At 37.2% G+C, this 21,320-nt stretch overlaps 1 protein-coding gene across 5 annotated transcripts in view; it reads left to right on the top strand.

The window, feature by feature from the left end:
* The window catches only part of CNKSR2 (connector enhancer of kinase suppressor of Ras 2), a 284,401-nt gene that overhangs the window by 223,470 nt on the left and 39,611 nt on the right, over positions 1–21,320 (top strand). For all 5 annotated transcript variants that reach the window (XM_006048929.4, XM_006048925.4, XM_006048926.4 and 2 more), the window contains 3 exons: positions 4,348–4,415; positions 10,694–10,794; positions 13,244–13,796. In XM_006048929.4, the coding sequence (XP_006048991.1) occupies positions 4,348–4,415; positions 10,694–10,794; positions 13,244–13,796 (722 nt within the window). The remainder of the gene's footprint in view (positions 1–4,347; positions 4,416–10,693; positions 10,795–13,243; positions 13,797–21,320) is intronic.

Genomic DNA, 21,320 nt, shown 5'->3' on the forward strand with positions numbered 1-21,320 from the left:
TATGTATGTCTTTAAGCCATTTTGAGTTTGAGTTTTTTTGTGTATGGTGAGAGGTTATGTTCTTACTTCATTGGTATGTATGAGTCTGTCCAGCTTTCCTAACATCACTTGCTTCAAGAGACTACCTGTTCTCCATTGTGTATTCTTGCCTCCTTTGTTGAAGATTAAGTGTAGATGTATGAATTTATTTCTGGACTCTATTCTGTTCCATTGATCCATATGTCTGTTTTTGTGCTGATAGCATACTGTTTTGATTACTGTTGCTTTGTAGTATTGTCTGAAGTTAGTGTGTGTTGCAGGGGTGGGGTATGCCTACAGCTTTGTTCTTTTTCCTCAGGAATTCTTTGTCAATTCTGGGTATTGTATAGTTCCACATAAATTTTAGGGTTATTGGTTGTATTTCTGTGAACTGAGCCTTGCATTTGGTTTCCACAATCTTCTCTTGCTTTGTATGTTGCCATTCTTGAAATTTCACATGAGGCAATCAGAATTTGCTGAGCTTGTTCTCAAAATGAAAATTATGTAGTTGCTGGGGAGTGGTGCTACTCTATTTTGTGTTTTAACTATTTTATAATCTGTTCTTGTAGTTACTATTCATTTTTTCACAGTTGAGCTCAGTACCCTTGGGATAAACATGAAGGATTATAACATCATAACCAAACAGAAAATAAGTGGTATATATGAGCATGTCCTCTTCTACAAGATAAATCCACTAGAACACAGTTTAACTCCCATCTAAGAATTAACATAATTTAATCATTTGGGATACTTGCTAATCAGGGTCTTTTTAGGTTTAGAAAATAGCCTGCTCAAAAATGCATTTTTATTAGCTGTAACACCATTCTTGGTCTCCATTCTCTACCCTGTGTTAGGAATAACTTTAGAAGTATATGATGTCACTACTCTTCCCTGATACTCCTTTGGATGTATCTGGTTCAGAATATCAGAAAAAAACTAAGCCAAACCCATAAGTTTCACTTTGTTGCCTTTTCTAAGCAGTGAATCAAAGAAAAAATAAATAAATCTGATCAAATATGTCATCATCTCCATATCAGACATTTCAGAGTGCTATTTTATATTAGCCTTTCCATAGTGTACTACAACCTTCTGAATTGTCCTGAAATACTGAAAGTTTTTAAAAAATTTAAGTATAATAGACTGTTACTGTTTTGCCTTGCTTTTTCTTTCTTTAATAACCATATTCCCAGTATCTATTTTCAACAAACAAGTTGTTTAAAAAATTACTTGTCAGTAGGAAGGAGAGTGAATGGCAATGTTCACAGAGGATTGGTAATAGGGAAAGACACCCTCCAACAACTTTATTTAATACCCTAATTATTACATAACAGCAAGATGTCCTGGGTATTGGTTCATTCTATATGTAGTCCTTTGAAGGCATGTACCTAAGCCTTCAAGAAATGATAAATAATTATAATTATAATCATTATAAATAAATACCTTATCTGGTTATTTCCTAATTTCTAAAGTATTATCATATGTATTTTTAAAATGTAGTGCTAGTTTTGGAGAAGGCAATGGCACCCCACTCCAGTACTCTTGCCTGGAAAATCCCATGGACGGAGGAGCCTGGTAGGCTGCAGTCCATGAGGTCGCTAAGAGTCGGACACGACTGAGCGACTTCACTTTCTCTTTTCACTTTAATGCATTGGAGAAGGAAATGGCAACCCACTCCAGTGTTCTTGCCTGGAGAATCCCAGGGACGGAGGAGCCTGGTAGGAGGCCGTCTATGGGGTCGCACAGAGTCGGACATGAGTGAAGCGACTTAGCAGCAGCAGCAGCAGCAGTTTTGACAGGACCTAGTAATTGGAATGAAAAGGCAATCTTTAGATTTAATTTACTTCTATAAAATCTGCATGTATGTATACACATTCATACACTTACTCATACATATACCCAAATATACATATACCCAAATATAAATGTTAGAATATTAAAACCTCACCTTCTGTTTTTTGAGTAGCTTTAAGTTGGAATGTGAGGTAATTTGCAAAAAACACTTTTGAGCACCCTACCACCAATCCATCTGTTCTCTCCTCAGAAATGAGCATTGAAACATTAAAAAATCTTTTTTGCCAGTCTGTGTAAAATCTGTGGGAAGAAAATAAAACATCATGTTTCTCAAGTATTCTGAGACTTATTTACTGAATTTACTTGGCCTGTGTATTCCTTTTCATGTCAGCACATATGTCATTGTAATTCTCAGGACTCACCAGTTTCTGTTTAGTAGTTATTATTTGTGCATTTCTTCCATAATTCTTACTCTTATTTCCCTCTCAGTACGTTATTCTGTGTCAGTTCTTGGCAGCTTCACTGGAATGTTCACCGTAGGCCCAATCTTATTCCTGCATGTTGTCTGTCTCCCTCACTGAAAATATAGGCATCATGGAAACAGATACTTTATTTCATTTATCTCTATCCTCCATGCCTAGGACAGTACCTGGCACACCTAAATATTTCTACCTCAATTAATGCATCAGTTCAGTTCAGTTCAGTCATATCTGCTATTCATAATAGCATATAAACACCAAATCGTAACTGCAACAAGTGTTTAGTTAAGCATTTTCTAACCAAGGCCTAAGGAGACTTATCCAAGACAGCAACAACAGCTGTGTAGCATTCAGCCTTTTGTATTTGTATACCCTGGCCCAAGTTTATACACATACTTTCTAAAGAGTTTTTATTGTGGGCAGAATTTGTCTTCCTAAAAGTAGTTTAATGTTTTCATTGTCTTGTGAAATTTAAGAATCCTGGAGCTCATCAAAGGCAGAAATTGTGTCTTATTCATTTTTGGACCCCTAAAACATAGCTCATTGTTCATCATATAACAGACATTTAATAAATGTTGTTGAGCTGAAAAATTAAGAAGCCTCTTTTTAGTTTCTTTATTCATCTTATACAAGTCCTCATTGCTCTTTAGCTAATAACAAAATTAAATTTCAGTGATATATTAAGAAGTAGTAAATAGGAGGTACTGAATTAAAATTCAGCAATAAATGTTCTTCTGGTGGAATATCAACATCATTTCTACCCAAAAAGCACCAACCCAGTCTTTCCTAAGGGTGCTAAGACTTGCCTTGTAATACAAATTCAACTCCTTTCTTACTACAAGTCACCTATAGACTAGATTTTCATGTTGACCTTTTACTAATGATTAGTCATTTTTAAAAGGTTATTTGTTATGAGGTTAGCTTCTTACAGTTTATAATTTTCTGCATTATGTGTGTATATACCATCGTACTGAATTCATTTGATTACTTTTTGTTTTCATTTCTGCTCCCTTTTTTACTTCCCAGACATACTTGAGGTAATCATTGCACTGTAGGTTTTGTCAAAGTTGAGCTTTAAGTGACTTGTTCCTAAAATTAAGCCTTAAATTTCCATGGGTGTGATTTTGTCCATTAGAGAAACAACTTTCCTCCCTCTCTCTTCAAGATATTCTCAGTATCTGATGCACAGTCAACACCACTTGGCACAGTGATGAAGTATATGAGTCACTTCAGAGATATTCATCTTCTAGTTGACAGGGGAAATAATCTCTTAGGAGAAGAAGTTCTCAAAAACAATTTTTTTAAAATATGTTAAGATCAGATTATTCCACAATTTAATATTAACTCTATTAGCTGGTTTAGAAGGCTGATTCTCCCTTACTTTCTTATTTGGGAAAATATATGAATCATAGTTCAGGATTAACCAGTGAAAAATTGTCAAGTTAGTTTAAAGACTTTGTGATTCAATAATCTGATGCAGTGTAAACAGTTACCAGAGTAATGGAACAAAAGATGGAGATTGAAGCAGTTCTTTGCTTCAGGTAGTCCCCTATGTTGGCAATAGCAATTCTCCTGAAAGAGGAGAGAACTAAGATTTAATTTTAAATTACTATTGTTTGTGGAAATAAATTTTCAGGATCCAAAACATAGGTTAAAATTGTATATGTAATTTTTGTTTTGGAAAAACCAAATACCCTTGTATTTAGAGACAGATTTCCATAGTACTACTCAGATGTGTTTCCCCTTGGATCATTAAATGTAAAAGAGATTCATCAAAACTAATTATAGGACTTTGGTCATCTCAGACCCCTTTATATTGCAGATATATACAGGCTTGCCCAAGACTTTTCTAGTGAAATAGCATCTTTACTGTGGGAACAGTTTGTACTACAGCAAATTATAACTTATTGACAACTCCATGTGTTAAGAGTAACAAAAAAACAACACATCTTTTATCTGAGGTTATTCCATATACTCATATGCATTTGAAAATAAATATTTCCAAAAAGGTAAATTATAAGAAATTCAGTTGCAATGTTACTGATATTTGTTATTTCAGGTGGCTTAACAGAATTAACATGCTGACTGCAGGATATGCAGAAAGAGAGAGGATTAAGCAAGAACAAGGTAAAGGAATACTTTTTTTTTTTAACTATTGCTATGTTTTTTTCCCTTGCTGTTTTCCTCTACAGTGTTTCATTGCTATCACTTGAGAGAAAATGCAAATGTCAATCTGTGGTGGTGTTTTTTTTCTCTCTTTTGTGCACTTCAAAGGAATCCAAACCATAGCATCTTATGGGTAGGATTTAGTAAATCAAACAGGAAATAAACTCATATTTTTAGAGCAGCTAATATGGAGTTTGTTCCTGTTTGTTGCCATCTCCTTTAGACTATTTCTTAAAAATTAAAAAACCTAGAATTGGTCCTATATTGACCCAAGTCTAGGTTCTTAGTGGTTTTTTCTACTTAGTGGTTTCACAGACATTTAAGTGCTTTTTCATGCAGAGAGCTCGGATGAATGATTCATTCTTTCATCAAGTATCTCATTTGGTTGTGTTCTTCAGTTCTGTTAGTGTGTTAGCTCTGTGATCATGTGGAACTTGCCTTAGTATTGACCTCATATTTATAAAACACAATATCCTGATGCAGAATTGAAATCTCAACAAAAGTTGTGGTTACCATTCTAAAAGTGGCTTTACTTTTCCCAAAGAATGTTTGCTGTACATCCCTTGGAAGCATAACTCGTTTTTTGAAAACTTTTGAGACATCCTAAAGTTAAAGGAATATAGAATGATACACAAACATACTTCTAGTTATGTCTCCAGTATGTATAGTCTGTGTGTTGATGTGAAGATTCTGAAAACTTTGTTTCCTCACAGAGAAAACTTTTTAAAGCATCTAAAAACTAAAGGCTAGAGATATCTAAAAAAGATAACCAGATCCCAAAACCAATGTCAGCAAAGTTTTAGGTCAGGGATCAGGAAACTTTCTGAGTAAAGAGCCAAACAGTAAATATCTTAGGCTTTGAAGGCCTTAAGGTTTCTTTGAAGCTATTCAACTCTGCTACAGACACATGATAAGAAGTGACTGTACTTCCATAAAGCTTTGTTTATGGACAATGAGATTGAATTTCATAACATTTTCACATTTTGGAACTTCTTTTGATTTTTTTTAATCCACTTAAAATGTAAAAGCCATTCTTGATCCACAGGCTGTATAAAAACAGGCCAAGTGCCTCATTTGGCCTGCAGACTGTAGCTTACCAATCCCTGGTTTAGAGCCATAGGATAAGAGAATGGAGGTGCCTAGAGCAGTGAAGAGTGGGGAATTAGGGCAGGAACATGTCCAAGAAATAGCATAACATGATTATTGCCGATGGGAATTTATCATCTTGTTGAGAATTTCAAAAATACACACTTGAAATTACCTAAGAAAAATTAAAGAGCGACATAAAGTAAATGAGTACTAATTTTTGCACAACATGCAACTGATTTTAAAAATTGCTAAGTGGATACAAAATTTTTTTTAAAAAATCCTGAAGAGGGGGCAGGATTAACAAGGATATACTTGGAGAAAGTAATCAGTGAGCCTGATGTAAAATGTTAGCACTGAAGAGAAAGAGAAGACTTTATTAAGTCTTGAAGTGTTTCTGGCATCACCGACTCAATGGACATGAGTTTGAGCAAACTCGGGGAGACAGTGAAGGACAGGGAACCTGACATGCTGCAGTCCATGGGGTCGCAAAGAGTCGGACACGACTGAGCAACTGAACAACAACAAAGTGTTTCTGAGTGAGGCCTTCATCTAGCACTCTAATTGTATTATGGTGAAATTTTCGGAGAAGGCAATGGCACCCCACTCCAGTACTCTTGCCTGGAAAATCCCATGGACGGAGGAGCCTGGTAGGCTGCAGTCCATGGTGTCGCTAAGAGTCGGACACGACTGAGTGACTTCACTTTCACTTTTCACTTTCCTGCATTGGAGAAGGAAATGGCAACCCACTCCAGTGTTCTTGCCTGGAAAATCCCATGGACGGAGGAGCCTGGTAGGCTGCAGTCCATGGTGTCGCTAAGAGTCGGACACGACTGAGTGACTTCACTTTCACTTTTCACTTTCCTGCATTGGAGAAGGAAATGGCAACCCTCTCCAGTGTTCTTGCCTGGAGAATCCCAGGGACGGGGGAGCCTGGTGGGCTGCCGTCTACGGGATCACACAGAGTCGGACACGACTGAAGCGACTTAGCAGCAGCAGGCACTCATCCTGCCTGAAATTACATTGAATTGTAGCAGAAAAGATACTCTTAGTAAAATAGAGAAAGTGAGACATGGAAAAGTACAAACCAAATTCCATGGGAATGAGTCTGGAGAGATTTCTTCCAGGAAGGAAATGGGAAAGACATTATGTGGACATAATCTGAACTGGTTCTCAAAGGATGAGAAGTAATAAAATAAAACATTTCTGAGAGTGGAAGCAGCATGGGTACATCCACAAATAACATGGAAGCCATCTCCATCAAATCACTGTGCACAGGCAAACCCAGCAAGGACTATAAAGTGTCAGGCCAGTAATTAAGTCACATTTCTTCATTGTTAAAGGTTTATTCCCCGCTTAATTCTTCTACTTAATGTATGGACCTACAGTTATAGTAAGAGAACTAAATACACACACATACACCAGCCCCTTTTCAAATTACTTTTAAAAGGCATGAAAGCTGTTCTTTAAAAGTGCTTGTAGATTTGTTTCTCTGTTTTTTAAGATGCAAGAATTAGAAGTGTGGGCAATGTGCTGATAGGGAAATGAATCTTTAAAAAGTCAATTTGCATGAATAAGGAAACTTGGATTTTCAGGCTTAACTTCTGTATTTTGTCACTCGACATTGCTTTGAAGCTGAGCATGGCCTTGATTTTAGTGGATTTCCTTTGTACTTGGTATTATATAACCAAAATTCATTATGGATGAAAGAACTGGTAAATCACATTGCACATGCAGGTTCCAAAAAATACTAATTCCATGGATTCATGCTGCCACAGTCTGTCATGTGAGCATTTTTAGTGCCTACTAGAAAATGGTAGATAATCATAAGTAGAAGCTTAAAGTTAGTTCAATTCTCTACAACCAGAATCTCTGAGATAATTTAGATTTCCCCTTAGAGTATACATTCATCAGACACTCTGACATGGATCAGAAGCACATTAGACTTCCAACCTTATATGGGGTTAGGTCTCACAATATCCTATATAGTCAATTGCTGGATGCACGTGTCTACACCACACTTCTATAGAATTGTTTGACATCTGAGTACCATTCTCAGCACTGAAGTTAAACCTGAAACAAAATAAAGCTCTTTGAGAATTGGGAATATTTCAGAAAGATGCAAAGGAATAACTGCCAAACACTTTCTATTTAAATACTCAGTATAGCTTAGAAGTGACTCTTTCATTGACTTAAAAGTTTAGTGACTTGCTGTCTTTAACTACAGCAGTATAAAAGATATGAGGATCTTTTTCATTATGCATTATTTTACGTAGAGAAAACAGGGTTACATTGAATTTTGCCAAGATCATAATTTGGCTAATGTCTGCGAATCCTTTTTTGTATTTTTCCAGCTTCAGATCAGACATTCATGACACATTATTTTCAATCACACGTAAGGTCTTTGTAAAGCTTTAATTACATAAAAATGAATAAAATTCATTGTGTTTCTTTGATAGTTCTAGATGAAAAAGTCAGTTTTTTTCAGATTATTCTTTGTATCAACATGAGAAGTGGAAATTTTCCTCTTCTATTGATGGCACTGTTTATTCATGATTAGTTACTTGTTAAATTGAATATCACTGCGAGAGACATTAAAAAGTATCCATTCATTCCGTGCTAAATAAGAGAGCTAAGAAAAATAAATTAATTTGCTCTTAGAATGAAAATCAGACTGGTTTCAGCCTCTGGGCAGCAGTGTGCTGGTAATTTTCCACACACACCCAAAAAGGCCTAAATTTTCTGTAGGCTCTTCCCTGGCATTACTCTCTCAGAGACACATGGCTTAGTGTATGAAATGAAGTTAATTTACAAAGTGGTATTTCAACCTCTTCTTAGACAACCCACGAAAAATTTGGTTTGATGGTGCTTCTCTTTTAGTAAACCAAGAATTACATCAAATTTCGAACTAGAATTTTTCCTCATTTATCAAGGAAGGAGGGATTAGGGCGGGAAGTAGAGAGAATCTCCTGAATCTGTCACTTGTAGTGTTAGTCATAGAGATCTTGAGAAAATAGTTATCCTCTCCTTCTCAATGTGCTGATTGGACCATTTCAGGTGCTAACTCCTTGAGACCCAAAGTCTCAGTGCAAAGGTGAAGGGAAAACTCAGCACAGGTGTCATAGTTTCTGGAAATAGTGGGAAGGGTAAGAGCAGAGTGATCTTGGCAGGCCTACTGCTTGGGAGGAGGAGGGGTGCTTAGTACCTCTCCCTCCAGCAATAATTTCTCAGTAGTATTCAAGCTCCCACACAACTACCCAGCTGAGGCCCCAGAGCTCCAGAATTCACTTTTCATTCCTTGAACTTGCTACAAGAAAAAATTAATGGCTAAGAAGATGGGAACACCAGGCATTTATTTCCTGTGTGATCTGGGACAGACTGTCCTAGTGTGCTACCTGCAAATCCACCAGTATTAGGAATCCTAATATTTTTTAGTGCTTTCAAGGTGTAAGGCACTTAAATATGTGCTACCATAGTACCCCACTCATACAACTCTGAAAGGTGGTGTTTATTAGCCGCGTTTTACGGATAACAAAACAGACTCAGAGAGATTAAGTCACCATCACAAGAGCACGGAAATGGCAGTTGGTACAGCCAAACACTGAAGCTGCATCTGCACGAATATATAGTCCATGCTTTTCCGACTAGTGTTTACTGGGTCCGTTTCTGGACAGCTACATCAATTCATATTTGGGAGGAGACTTGGTATGCTTCCCATCACCAGTGTGACCCAATGTAAAAACCAGATATCAAATTTAGGTTAACTATAGTCTTTGCTTTTCTTTTACTCAAAGGGGATAATTAAAGCAGGAATAGGATTTTCAGAGACTTTCTCTCCATTGCTAAAGAATTTTGACCAAATTCTTTAGCAGGGAGGACAGAGGCTTGAAAAATCATGAATATATGTCACATTAAACTCTTTAATGTTACATTAAACTCTGTCTTTAATGTCACATTAAACTAAGCCATACGAAAGTGTCCCAGTAATTTAACCCTTCAAGGTTTAGAACAAGGCAATTTCTTAGTTCAAACCCCAGTTTTACTACTTTCTATTTGGCATATAATAAGTACTCAGTAAATGTTAATTGTACTTATTAATCAGCACCACAAGGAAAATGTATAAAAATATTACAATATGGGAATTCCTAGATGTAAAAAGGTACCTATAAAAATATGTGCCATGATTTTTCACCTACATCTAAGTTTTAGTTAAGCCTTCTAGTAGTTCTTTTGTGGTGGAGCTTTTCATAAGAATAAGGAATCTTTTGTTTGGCTACCTTTTCTTTTATCATTTGAAATTCATATGGGTGATACTTATAGATTTTTCCTTGTAAACACAAAAAATTAACCCAGCAGTTATAGGGTGGTTGAAATATTGGTAGAACAGATCTGATGATTGGCCTTTGTGCTGTATTTTATTCAACCAATGTACCTCAGTTTTTCCTCTTCCCTCTTGCCTGAGGTCTGCCAAGTCATTTTGTCTAGCGGCTTACATTTTCTACCCTTTTAAGTAATTCTAGAAGTTTGGAGCTTACAGCCCACATCAGCAGATTTGCCCTTTTGCGTTTGGCAAGAATCAAGGTTTGCCATGTGTTTCTAAGTAGAGGTGGGAGTATGGTGTTATAGAGACTCATGTCAGCATGACTCTGGAAACAGCGATTGTTAGATAACCAGTGAACTGAAGCCAGAGAAGAGAATTGAGAACATTATTTTGGGAGCTGTTTATATCTGTAGAGATCTCCAGCAATGTATGCATTTCTTCTTTGAGTGTTCATCTTTAAGATAAAATGATACCCCTTTAAGAAACGTCATGTAACAGCATTCATTCTTTGAAGTTTCAAGTAGTTTGGTCTGGAATTATACCCTAAAGCTGATTTGACTTATGCATTATCTTTTTCGTAACTCCTTAAAACTGCAGCTATGTGTAATTGCTTGCTTTAAAAGGAGGTGGGAATTGGGTGATTGTACTCTTTCTTTCTCCTCAAATCCCAACTGAAAATAAAAGTTGTTGGACCTAGAGTAGCCAGTGCTGGGGATCAGTGTCTAGAAATGGAATTTAAACTTCCTTTTGTTAGCTGGTAGTGCGTGTTACTGAAAATATGGCTAGACACTTTTAATGGAATATTGATGTATCCATATGTGTGAACTTTCAGATTACTGGAGTGAGAGTGACAAGGAAGAAGCAGATACTCCATCAACACCTAAACAGGACAGCCCTCCTCCCCCCTACGATACATACCCACGGCCTCCCTCTGTAAGTTGCCAATAGTAATGTACTCAATATAGTATTGGATTCTTGGATCTGAAACATCCTTTTTTTATGTTAAAAAACATTGTGTGGTGAATTACTTGTCAGACCTTGGGTTTTTCAGGGGGAAAGAGAACAGGGAGCCTAAAAGAAATAAGGGAGAAACTTTAAGTATACAAAGAATATTTAATCAGGAGAAGCAGTTACCACAGATTCCACACTTAGAAATATCTTACCAGTTTTATTAAGAAAACATACCATTTGTATCAGAGTAGCCTTCATGAACTATCAACAAAAAAAAAGTTTTGTGGAAAAAGATATGTAAATTGACCTTATCTATTCTACACTAACAAAGTTCATTCCTATGTTCTTTAGAAACAGTAGTAAAAATTGATATTATATCTGTATTGAACATGTTTTGGTAGGTAGCTTTTCAGATAGCTATGGGATCTGATTTAATGTATATGTGTTTATGTGGTGCCCTTCTTCTTAAGACTTCTTAAACTTGTGTAAATCATTCTGTGTATAGACTGTACCTTGATTTTTATAACTGTCCCTGTTTGTTTTATGCTCATCAGAATTATTGAAAGAGTCTCAATACTGTCCCATTTTAAAGACTGTACATTGCATGGTCATGGTACGTAAGAGTCCATTCTGCCTATCTTGGGACTGAGTCTTCCACATAGGTAATGGAAACTGGATTTAGGTAACAATAGCAGCCAACCTGATTCCACTTCTGTGTTACTCCAGGGGATTTTTAACAAGAAAGGTGCTATGCAAGATGTTGATATAATTCGAGGCCACTTCTCAACCTTGGCTATGCATAAGGATCAGCTCTGGAATGTTTTAGAAATGCAAATACTCAGGCCTAATCCAGAGATACTAAATCGGCATATTTGGTACTGCAAACAGCTCACTGAACTGGACTGTGAACTTTTTGAGAACAGGGACTCCATTCAATTCATCTGCTCATCCCTGTGGCCTAGCACAGCACTGGTACTTATTTACTCAGTGCTCAGTGAATATTTCTGAAATAAATAAATGGAATAAATGGATAAATATTTTGGCTAATGACTGAAAGGGAAGTCACATTTTTAATTGAAATGTTTGATGATAGTGTCTCTTACCTAAGGGAAAAAGAAGAAAAGTAGAAAAAATGCAGAGTTGTATACACGTGTCCATATACACATTTCCTTAATAAATGCTGCAGTGCAACAGAATGCCAGGATGAACTAAACAAATGAAATAATGAAGTCAGTAACAAGATATAGTTTGTATCATATTTTCTCTCTTTCCCTAAAAAGTCAGGATCTGAATATTCTTTTAAAATATTTGTAGGGACTTCCCTGGGGGTCCAGTGGTTAAACCTCCACGCTTCCAATGTAGGAGGCATGGGTTCCATCCTTGCTCGGGGAACTAAGATCCTACATGCTGCATGGCACATCCAAAAGATACAAATAAATAAACCTTTAAAAATAAAATATTTGTAAACATGAAAGAAAGGGAAACTGCTTGACCAAACTGCTCTTTAATGATAGCAACTTGTGAATTTCAAGAAGGAAACTACCCACATTGTTATTAACACGTGGGTGGATAAACTGCCCACAGAAGATGCCACTGAACTCCTTTACCCAAAGGGGTAGATGTACTTTCACCTTAGGCTTTTCCTGGCCACAACTTCAACCTCAGTCATAATGACCACATGGAACACACCTGGCTCCTCCCAGTAGGGGTGCCTGCAAGTCTTTTACAACATTCACTTGATGCCAGTCCTTGGTTGTGCTTTGTGCTGTAACATATGTTACCAAACTTTAAATTCCACTGATAAAAACATTCCATTTCTCTTTTGTGTTTATGTATTCTGAAGGCTGTGCTCAAGGCAAATGCTAATCCCCATCAGGGTATAATCTTATCCTTCCTACATTTTAACTCTAGAGTGTGCCACAGAACTGACAAGACCATAAGAAAACTTTTCCTTGGCTCCATAGGAGCAGACAGTAACCTTTGAAGAAGAGGAAGGGTTGTGTCTCATTAGAGAGAAGCACATCCAAAAGCCATTCTTGCTCTCATCCCCAGACTCTGTAAAATCTGGAAATATGAATTTAGCAACAATTCTTCGGGATTTTTAACACGTAGAGATTTTAAAACTTGGGGTTTGTTTTTTAGTTGCTGAATATTTCTTATATAGGCACTCACATTCCCTTATACTTTGATTGTGGTGAAACTTTGCACTAATATGTCACATTTTACATGAGAGCCCAGCATAGCTGTATTTCAATACATCCATGTCTCAGTCTCTGAAAATTTAAGCTGGGGCCTACCTTTGAGATACGTGAAAAGGTGAGTAGTCATTCACTCAAAGAATAAATATTATCTGCTGGGAATCAAAGGTGTCCCTTGGTGATAGGAGTGATCTGTTACTTCTGGGAGACTGATCAGAGTCTCCTTTCCACAGATGAGCTGTGCCAGTCCTTATGTGGAAGCGAAACACAGCCGGCTGTCCTCCACAGAGACCTCCCAGTCGCAATCCTCCCATGAGGAGTTTCGCCAGGAAGTAACTGGGAGCAGTGTGGTGTCCCCCATTCGCAAGACAGCCAGTCAGCGGCGCTCCTGGCAGGATTTAATCGAGACGCCCCTGACAAGCTCGGGATTACACTATCTTCAGACTCTGCCCCTGGAGGATTCTGTCTTCTCTGACTCGGCGGCCATCTCCCCCGAGCACAGGCGGCAGTCTACCCTGCCAACGCAGAAGTGCCACCTTCAGGATCACTATGGGCCGTACCCCTTAGCTGAGAGCGAGCGGATGCAAGTGTTAAATGGAAACGGGGGCAAGCCTCGAAGTTTCACTCTGCCACGAGATAGCGGGTTCAACCACTGCTGTCTGAATGCGCCAGTTAGTGCCTGTGACCCGCAGGATGACGTGCAGCCCACAGAGGTGGAGGAAGAGGAGGAGGAGGAGGAGGAGGAGGAGGAAGGGGAGGCAGCAGGGGAAAACATAGGAGACAAAAGTAAGTATGTCGATGGAGATTCTTAGCCTGTACACACAGATTCCTAACCTTTCAAACTTCTTATTTTAAGAAAACAGAATTTTGTTTCCCCTTTTTCTTAAAATAATGGTCTTGCTGCATAGGAAGTTAGGTATCCCTTGGTGTCCTACTTTCATAACTTGGGGGGAAAAAAGGATGAGTAGTGAAGCCTATATCTCAGGACACTCACAGCTAGAAGAAATAATTTATTTTCTCCAGTTACTCACTTGCCTTTTCAGGTTGATGGCATTCGTGTTTCTTCCTCCTCTTATCTACTTACTTTCTTCTCACTCACACGCATCATCCCTTTGGTCCACAGTTGTTGCCCTCTGAGTTTGGGTTAAGAAGCTATAAATGCTTCAATCAGGTGTTAGCAGGACCTTGGTTGAATAAGTAAGTAAATACACAAAAAATACACACATTCATACATATACATACATACATACATACATACATATGTAACTTCCCTTTTCACTATTAGAAGATTGAAAGGAAAAATCCAAAAGAATTGTTTGAAGCAGAAATTTTATATAGCATTTCTATCAACTCCAAATAGCAGAATCTGTTTCTAGAAACCAGTTTGCCAAAAGCATCCATGTACTTGCCTGGTATGTATGTTGATTGCAAAGCTCAATTTATGTGAATCAACTCCTGAGAGAGAGAAGTCATTTAAGCAACCCTCTGTCTTATTGGCATTAAAAATTCCACAACCAGATTCAGTCCCTGGTCTGGGAAATGAGATCCTACAAGTCGCTTTATGTGTCCCCCCCAAAAAAAGTAGGTAAAACAATATGTTTACTACTTACCAAGACTTGAATGTAAAATACCGAAGAAATAATATAAAATCTCTTTATTCAAAATGAAATATTAAATAAATAAATGAAATATGGGCCAGTTAGTACAGATGACCCAAGCCAGTGTTGATGAAACCACAGTTACTGGTCTGGTCCCATGAGGGCATTAGACTTCTCTTTTTAAAGGATACCAATAGACTGTGTCCTTCAGCTCATTTCACAAAGTATATGAGACTTTGATTAAAGGATATATTAGTGTAAGATCATCACAACTGGAAAAACAACTCCAAGCTCACAGGTTACCAACAAGTCAGGAACCTCATATCGATTTCAGGTTTGGCTTATTTAAAGTGAGGGTTACTTTGGAGATTATTGACAAGAAAATTTAGTGATCCTCTTCTACTATCAAAATATGAGTTGCTTACAATAAAATTCACATGTTGAAGCAGTTTCCATATAAAGTATGTTGTAGTCATAATCTCCATGAGGACCATTATAAAAGGTATACTGTTGGTTCAGGAAAGTTGATTACCAGCCAAGCTCTCATAGCATTCACATCTATTAGAAATTATAAAAGAATCTTGTAGAAGAAAGATCTAGGAACTGTGTTAGGCCTCTGTAGGAGTTCTGGCAAGCACGATCATACATTTTTAATGTTAGGATGATTAATGAGTTGTTTTCTAAAACTTAACTAAAGATAAGTTAGAAACCTCATTTTGACTGTTGTCCGGGAACTGCATAACTGCTGCAACTAAGTATGGGAGGTTTATTCAGTATTTTACAAATGCATTAGGGAAAATACTTCATCTCTGCCATTTTCAAATGAATTGTGTTGAAATTAGGCACAGCCCTCTGAAATAGAGAATCCTGTTCACAACACATTCCTTCATTGCCATACGTAGAAGTCTTTGAAGCTGTCTTTTTCTGTTAAGCTAGATACTTAGCACTTCCTCCTGGTCATTGTGTAGGGAGGACTAGAATGGAGAATATGTGTCCTAGGACCTGAAAGGCAAAGCTAGACCTTTGCTTGCCCTTCCTTCAGGCTTCACTAGGCTACACAGCATCTCTAGTTAGATGGCGTTGGATTATTTTTTCTTCTGTTGTCAGTTTTTTGCTGTTTTGTTGATCGAATGTATTTTTAGCTTACAGATGCACTCCAAGTGGATGGGTTTTTCCTTCAGGTTCCCAAGTGGGTCAAGTAGGCAGTTACTCAGTACTTTCCATCTTTTTCAGCAGGCTTTCTCTTTGTGGAATGATTGCAATAAGGGAGAACAGCCCTAGGAAATGCGTAGGTAAACTTGGTATTGCGTATTTTGCCTTTACACTTTGATATGGTGGTGCAGCTTGGGCTATTGCAGTCGAGTCTGTTTCACCAAAGGTGGCCGTGCACTATCTTGCACAGCCCCATCTATTTCTGGGTATTTTTCTATAAATCTTGCCACTTGATGTCTCAGTGTCCTTTAAACCATTCTCATCAGGGCAGTACGTTTCATGCTTGCCTAGAAGATTAATGATGGTTTTTCTGCATTATTGTTTCTAATATTGAGAAGCATACAATTTGATGAACACTTCATTTGGGAAACATCAGCTATAAAAAAATCAGTGTTTGCAAAAGAATCTTTAATGTCTAGTTAAGGCAAGTGTCTTATCCATGACTGCTCTGAGTTGGCCATTAGGAGTAAGTATTTTAGGCTGCTTATTCAAATCAGGCTGCTTGGTGTTACATCAGCAGAGTCAAAATTATACACGGGAAAGAAGCTGTGGCCATCCCATCAGCCTCAGACTTATAGCCCTCCACACAGAGCGCTCACTATGCTACCACTCAGGTCAGCAGGCTACCATGCTTGTTAGAATCAAAGACTAGCAGCAGTGTATTACTAACTGTCCTGCTCAAGGCCAGCATGCGTTGTGACCTACTAAAGTGAATTTGCACTAGCCAAGTACAGACCTGCAGAGGAAATAAGTTTCATGTCTCTAGCTCCAAACTTTTTTCTCAGTTTGCCAAGAAATTAAAGATAGGAAATATCAGGCAAGTGAACAGAAGGAGCCAAGGGAGAAAATGTTAAAAATACAGCCTATCTTCAGTTTTAAGGATTAAGAATTATGTCACCACAACCTAGATGGGTGGGATGAGGTGGGAAGTGGGAGGGAGGTGACATACATATACCTATAGCTGATTCGTGTTGATGTATGGCAGAAACCAACACATTGTAAAGGAACTATCCTTCAATTAAAAGTAAATAAACTTTTACAAAAGAATTATGTCATCAACCAAACCCCTTTCATGATCTGTATCATGTAGTGCTTATGAGTTTACAGAGCAATTTAAGAAGCAAGATATACCTACATCTGTTACCTGAATGGTTTTTTCATTTTCTTTGTACATATAGAATTTGGCCCTGCTTGGGAGGTGTAAATTTAGTCTTCTTTGGAGCGTACTTCTTAGAGCATACTTCAATCTATGTTCTCATGGTTGAACTACCTTTTGTCTTATTTTGAAATTCAGTTCTTTAACTGAGTCATATTGTGATTTTTCTCAGGCTGAACTCATTTTAGTCTAAATGGATAGTACTAAAAGTACACAGATGAGACCTGTCTTGTTTTCCTTTGACTGAAAAGTCAGCTTGCATATTAATTATCCTGACCTACTTCACTGGCATTTGGGAGAAGACAACTAATTTCCTATTATCCCAATTAGCACTTTGGAATCTTACAGAGGTGTAGGCCTCATAATACCTCAGTGAAATTAAATTATAAATTATGTCAGCCTATGCAGCTTTCAAGGAGTATTAATCATAAAGTTGTGGGACAAAATATAAAGATATAATATTCTTTATTCAGAAATCATCTGCTGTAACACTAAAATACGGTTTTGGTTAATACAGCTTGAAGTCTGCTTCTAATAGCTGTCTTTCCCTTGCCATACTATGCGGTTTAGGTGAGATTTTTGAAAGCTTTATCCCTTAATCCTGCTGATTTCCCTCTTGGCAGTTAAAAGAGCACTCTTTATCAGCCATACATTTTTGGTGCCTCCGGGTACTCAGTGAAGTTATAATGTGCTCTTTTTCATTGTCCTAGAGATAACCTATCAGCATTCAATTTACACATTTATTAGTTTGGTCTTAGGAATCTAAAGCAAATCCTGGGGTTTTTGTTAGCAGGGATGAGAGTTGGTGATGGATAAAATGTTACCTATTAGCTACAATACCTATCAGGTTATCTGGCTAGGATATTTATTGATGCTTTCAAAATGAGATCTGCCAAGAAGTATGCTTTAAAGTTGTTGTTGTTTCTAACAGCCATTGCACACCATTGCTAATTTAAGAGCTGTACAAAATGTGCAGCTCAGTGCCTTAATATCTTAAATAATCTAGGCAGAGAGGCTAGATAATGACTACTAATATCATGCAGAAGAAGATAGATTAATCCTCTTCAATCATTTTGAGAGTCCTGAAGTAATTTCCTGAAGAGTTTCTAAATGCTATGAATTTTATTTTTAAGAACATTCAGGTAAGAAGTATATGGGCAAGGGGAAGATATTCTCAGAATATGAAATTGTGTTAAAGGAAAAAAAGGAGCAAGTTGAAAATAAAAATATTGCAGTACTTTTTACTATTTTATTTATTGTCAAGATAAATTATGCTCAAGCACAAAGAGTTTGGAAGAGCATAATCATCAATAATATCTTAAATTACAGTTCAGGTCTAAAGGGAATAGATGGAAAAGATATACAAGCAATGTGAATAAAAAGACAGGTACCAAAAAGTCAGAGAAAGAATAGTAGAGAACCTTAAAAATGTCACTTTTGTGAAGTTCAAGGGCACCATTCTTGGCTGCTTATGTAAGACACAGATACTGAAAAAAAAGAAACGGGACTTCCCTGGTGGTCCAGTGGTTAAGAATCTAACTTCCAACACAGGGGATGTGGGTTCCATCCCTGATCAGGGAACTAAGATCCCACGTGCTCCAATGAAGATCTGACACAGCCATAAATAAATAAATATTAACAATTAAAAAAAAAACTCTAGAAAGCAAAAACAAATATTCTCTTAATATTGTACTATCTGATTTTGAAGAAAGACTGTTAGGGAGACATAAACACTAAAGATTGGATATAAAGTAGAATGTAGCTATGATTCTGGTATTAGTTATAGGTTGGATTTTTAATCACACCTCCTTTTTTTGTTTGAATAATGGGGAAAAGCTAATTATCTTAACTTACTGAAAGTTCAGAGATGGAGTTGTTCTGGAATAAATGTCATGGCTCTGTAATGTCAGGACTCAGCTAACTTTTTTGTAATGCCAACACCTCTGAGCATCACTTTTCGTAAGATAGCATCCAAAACCCAAAGACCAGACCCTATTCTTGGTATTTTTTGTAAAATCAAAACTTCCTAGATCCTTCCAGCAGACTTAGCCCTAGATTTCACTGGCCAGGGCTGCATCACATGCCCCTGCCTAAATATCAAGGGAAATGAAATGATTATGAGTTTAGACTAACCTTGATTTGTAAGATCATAAAGAACAGGAGTGTAGCAAACTGTCTATCATTACTATCTATTGATACATGAGCCTCGGTATTACTATGTGTATCATCAAATATATTTGTTCCAGTAGTGTTTCACCCTTTCAGTGTATATATACAAACACACACCCCAGATCACATCACATCATTTGAAACTCTTGACCCTAATAAAATGTTAAATATCAGAAAGAGGATGTATATTACATAAACCTTGAAAATGTAACAAGTTAGATATGTAGTTGACCTTTGAAATAAATAAGATGTTTTCCTATGAACACTGAGTGACCAACGGCTAGAATACAGTTTCTAGAGACATTCCTCAGTTCATATCTTTGCTTTGTCACTTTACCACTTCCAAGTGGTATGACTGATCAAGTTACTTAACACCTCTAGACCTCAATTGTTAGATGATGTGGTAACAGTTCCTACCTTTTGAGGTTATATGAGGATTGAATGAGGTAATGCCAGAAAGCACTTAGTTTCCATTTTTGACACACTGTAAGTCTATCCAATAAATGTTTTATAATTATGTAATTTATGTAGATTTCATGCAGATTTGGATTTAAGCAAAGAGGGCAATTACAATACTTAAATAGTGAATTAGTCCTGGCAAACCTCACTAAATAACATTTACCTGACTACATGACCTAACTTTGTTCAGTGCCAGCTATTGAGTTGAATCATATGAATTGCTGTTTTTGTAGGTCAAAATGATGAAGTATCAGCAATTTTGTATATTTCAACACAATATGTTAGCTGTGCTCTAGGAGCTAAAATAGAAATATCCCTCATTTCACATTCTTATCAGTCACTCTTCCTTTCCTTTTTGACTTCGGACATTTGGGAACTCAAAAGAAACTTTGTATTCCAAATAGAAGCTACTTCATATATATTTGGGCTTTCCTGGTGACTCAGATGGAAAAGAATCTGCCTGCAATGCGGGAAGACCTGGATTCAATCCCTGGGTCAGGAAGACCCCCTGGAGAAGGGAATGGCTACCTACTCCAGTAGGATATATTCCACGAGGTCACAAAGGGTTGGACACAACTGAGCACCACTTTCACACTTTCACTTTTTTTTTTCATATATATTTACCGAAATATTTGTTTATAGATCTTGCCATTCAGGTTCAGATATTTTCCCCTAAGAGAGATCTACCCTAACAGCCCAGTCTGACCCAGATGTCCCTTCCCTGCCCCCACCACCACCATTCATCCTTGGTTGTGCTACCCTGTTTTATATTCTTCACAGTTTTATCACTTTGAGTATAATATCAAATACTGTTAGCTGGTTTATTTTCCATCTCTACCCACCAGTGTATAAATTTCTAAAGAGCAGGGATTTTATTCTTGTCTTGTATACCCAGTGCCCAAAACAGTATATGGCCCATAGTAGGCCAGGCAGTATTGGATAAATGAGTAAGTGAAGGAATGAATAATTGTAACCCTTTTATCACTAATTCTTTCCCATTTTATTATATAGTAGTTAAAGCTAAAGTTATTTTTTATTCATTGTGTGATATAAAGTCAAAACATTACAAAATTCTTTATTTTGAGTATCTTGTAAAGGGAAGGGCAGGACTGCATGTGTTCAGCATACCTTCTCCATGCTGGGCACCACAAAGCTAGGATACTAATAACTAGAATTACTGCTCTTTGTATTGATATTATAGCTAATTTATAGTCACTTTCTCTATGTTGAAACCATTTTCTTCCTGTTATACTCCCATTTCAAAGATGAAGGCCACAAGAAGATGACATATTAGATAAGCAATTTATTGTTAGAAACCAGATCTTTCAGCACCCATTGGTAGTTGATTTTCCTACCAAAATCTGCTGCCTCCCTCAGAAGTCACCCAACACCTAACTTCGTCCTGATTCATTCGTAAAATGTGTTGAAATTGCAACTTGTACTTTAGCAAATAGCCAATAGCCTGCATCAGCCAGGAAAATATTCTCAGAAGTTTCATAATAAGTAATGAAGCCAGATTCAGTTGGCTAAAGAATGAATTCTAGATGCTGCAGAGTCACACCAGCAGAAGGTGTGGACAGAGAAGAGTTAAAACTCACATACAAGAATGACAACCCGTCACCTGTATAGCTAAGACTAGTTATGATTTACAGTTTGTTTTCCCAAGAAAGATGATGCAGTTCAGCCACACTGCTAGTTGTTACTATTTTCACACAC

This window comes from Bubalus bubalis, chromosome X, assembly GCF_019923935.1.
Source record: "Bubalus bubalis isolate 160015118507 breed Murrah chromosome X, NDDB_SH_1, whole genome shotgun sequence".
In the NCBI taxonomy this organism is placed as follows: domain Eukaryota; kingdom Metazoa; phylum Chordata; class Mammalia; order Artiodactyla; family Bovidae; genus Bubalus; species Bubalus bubalis.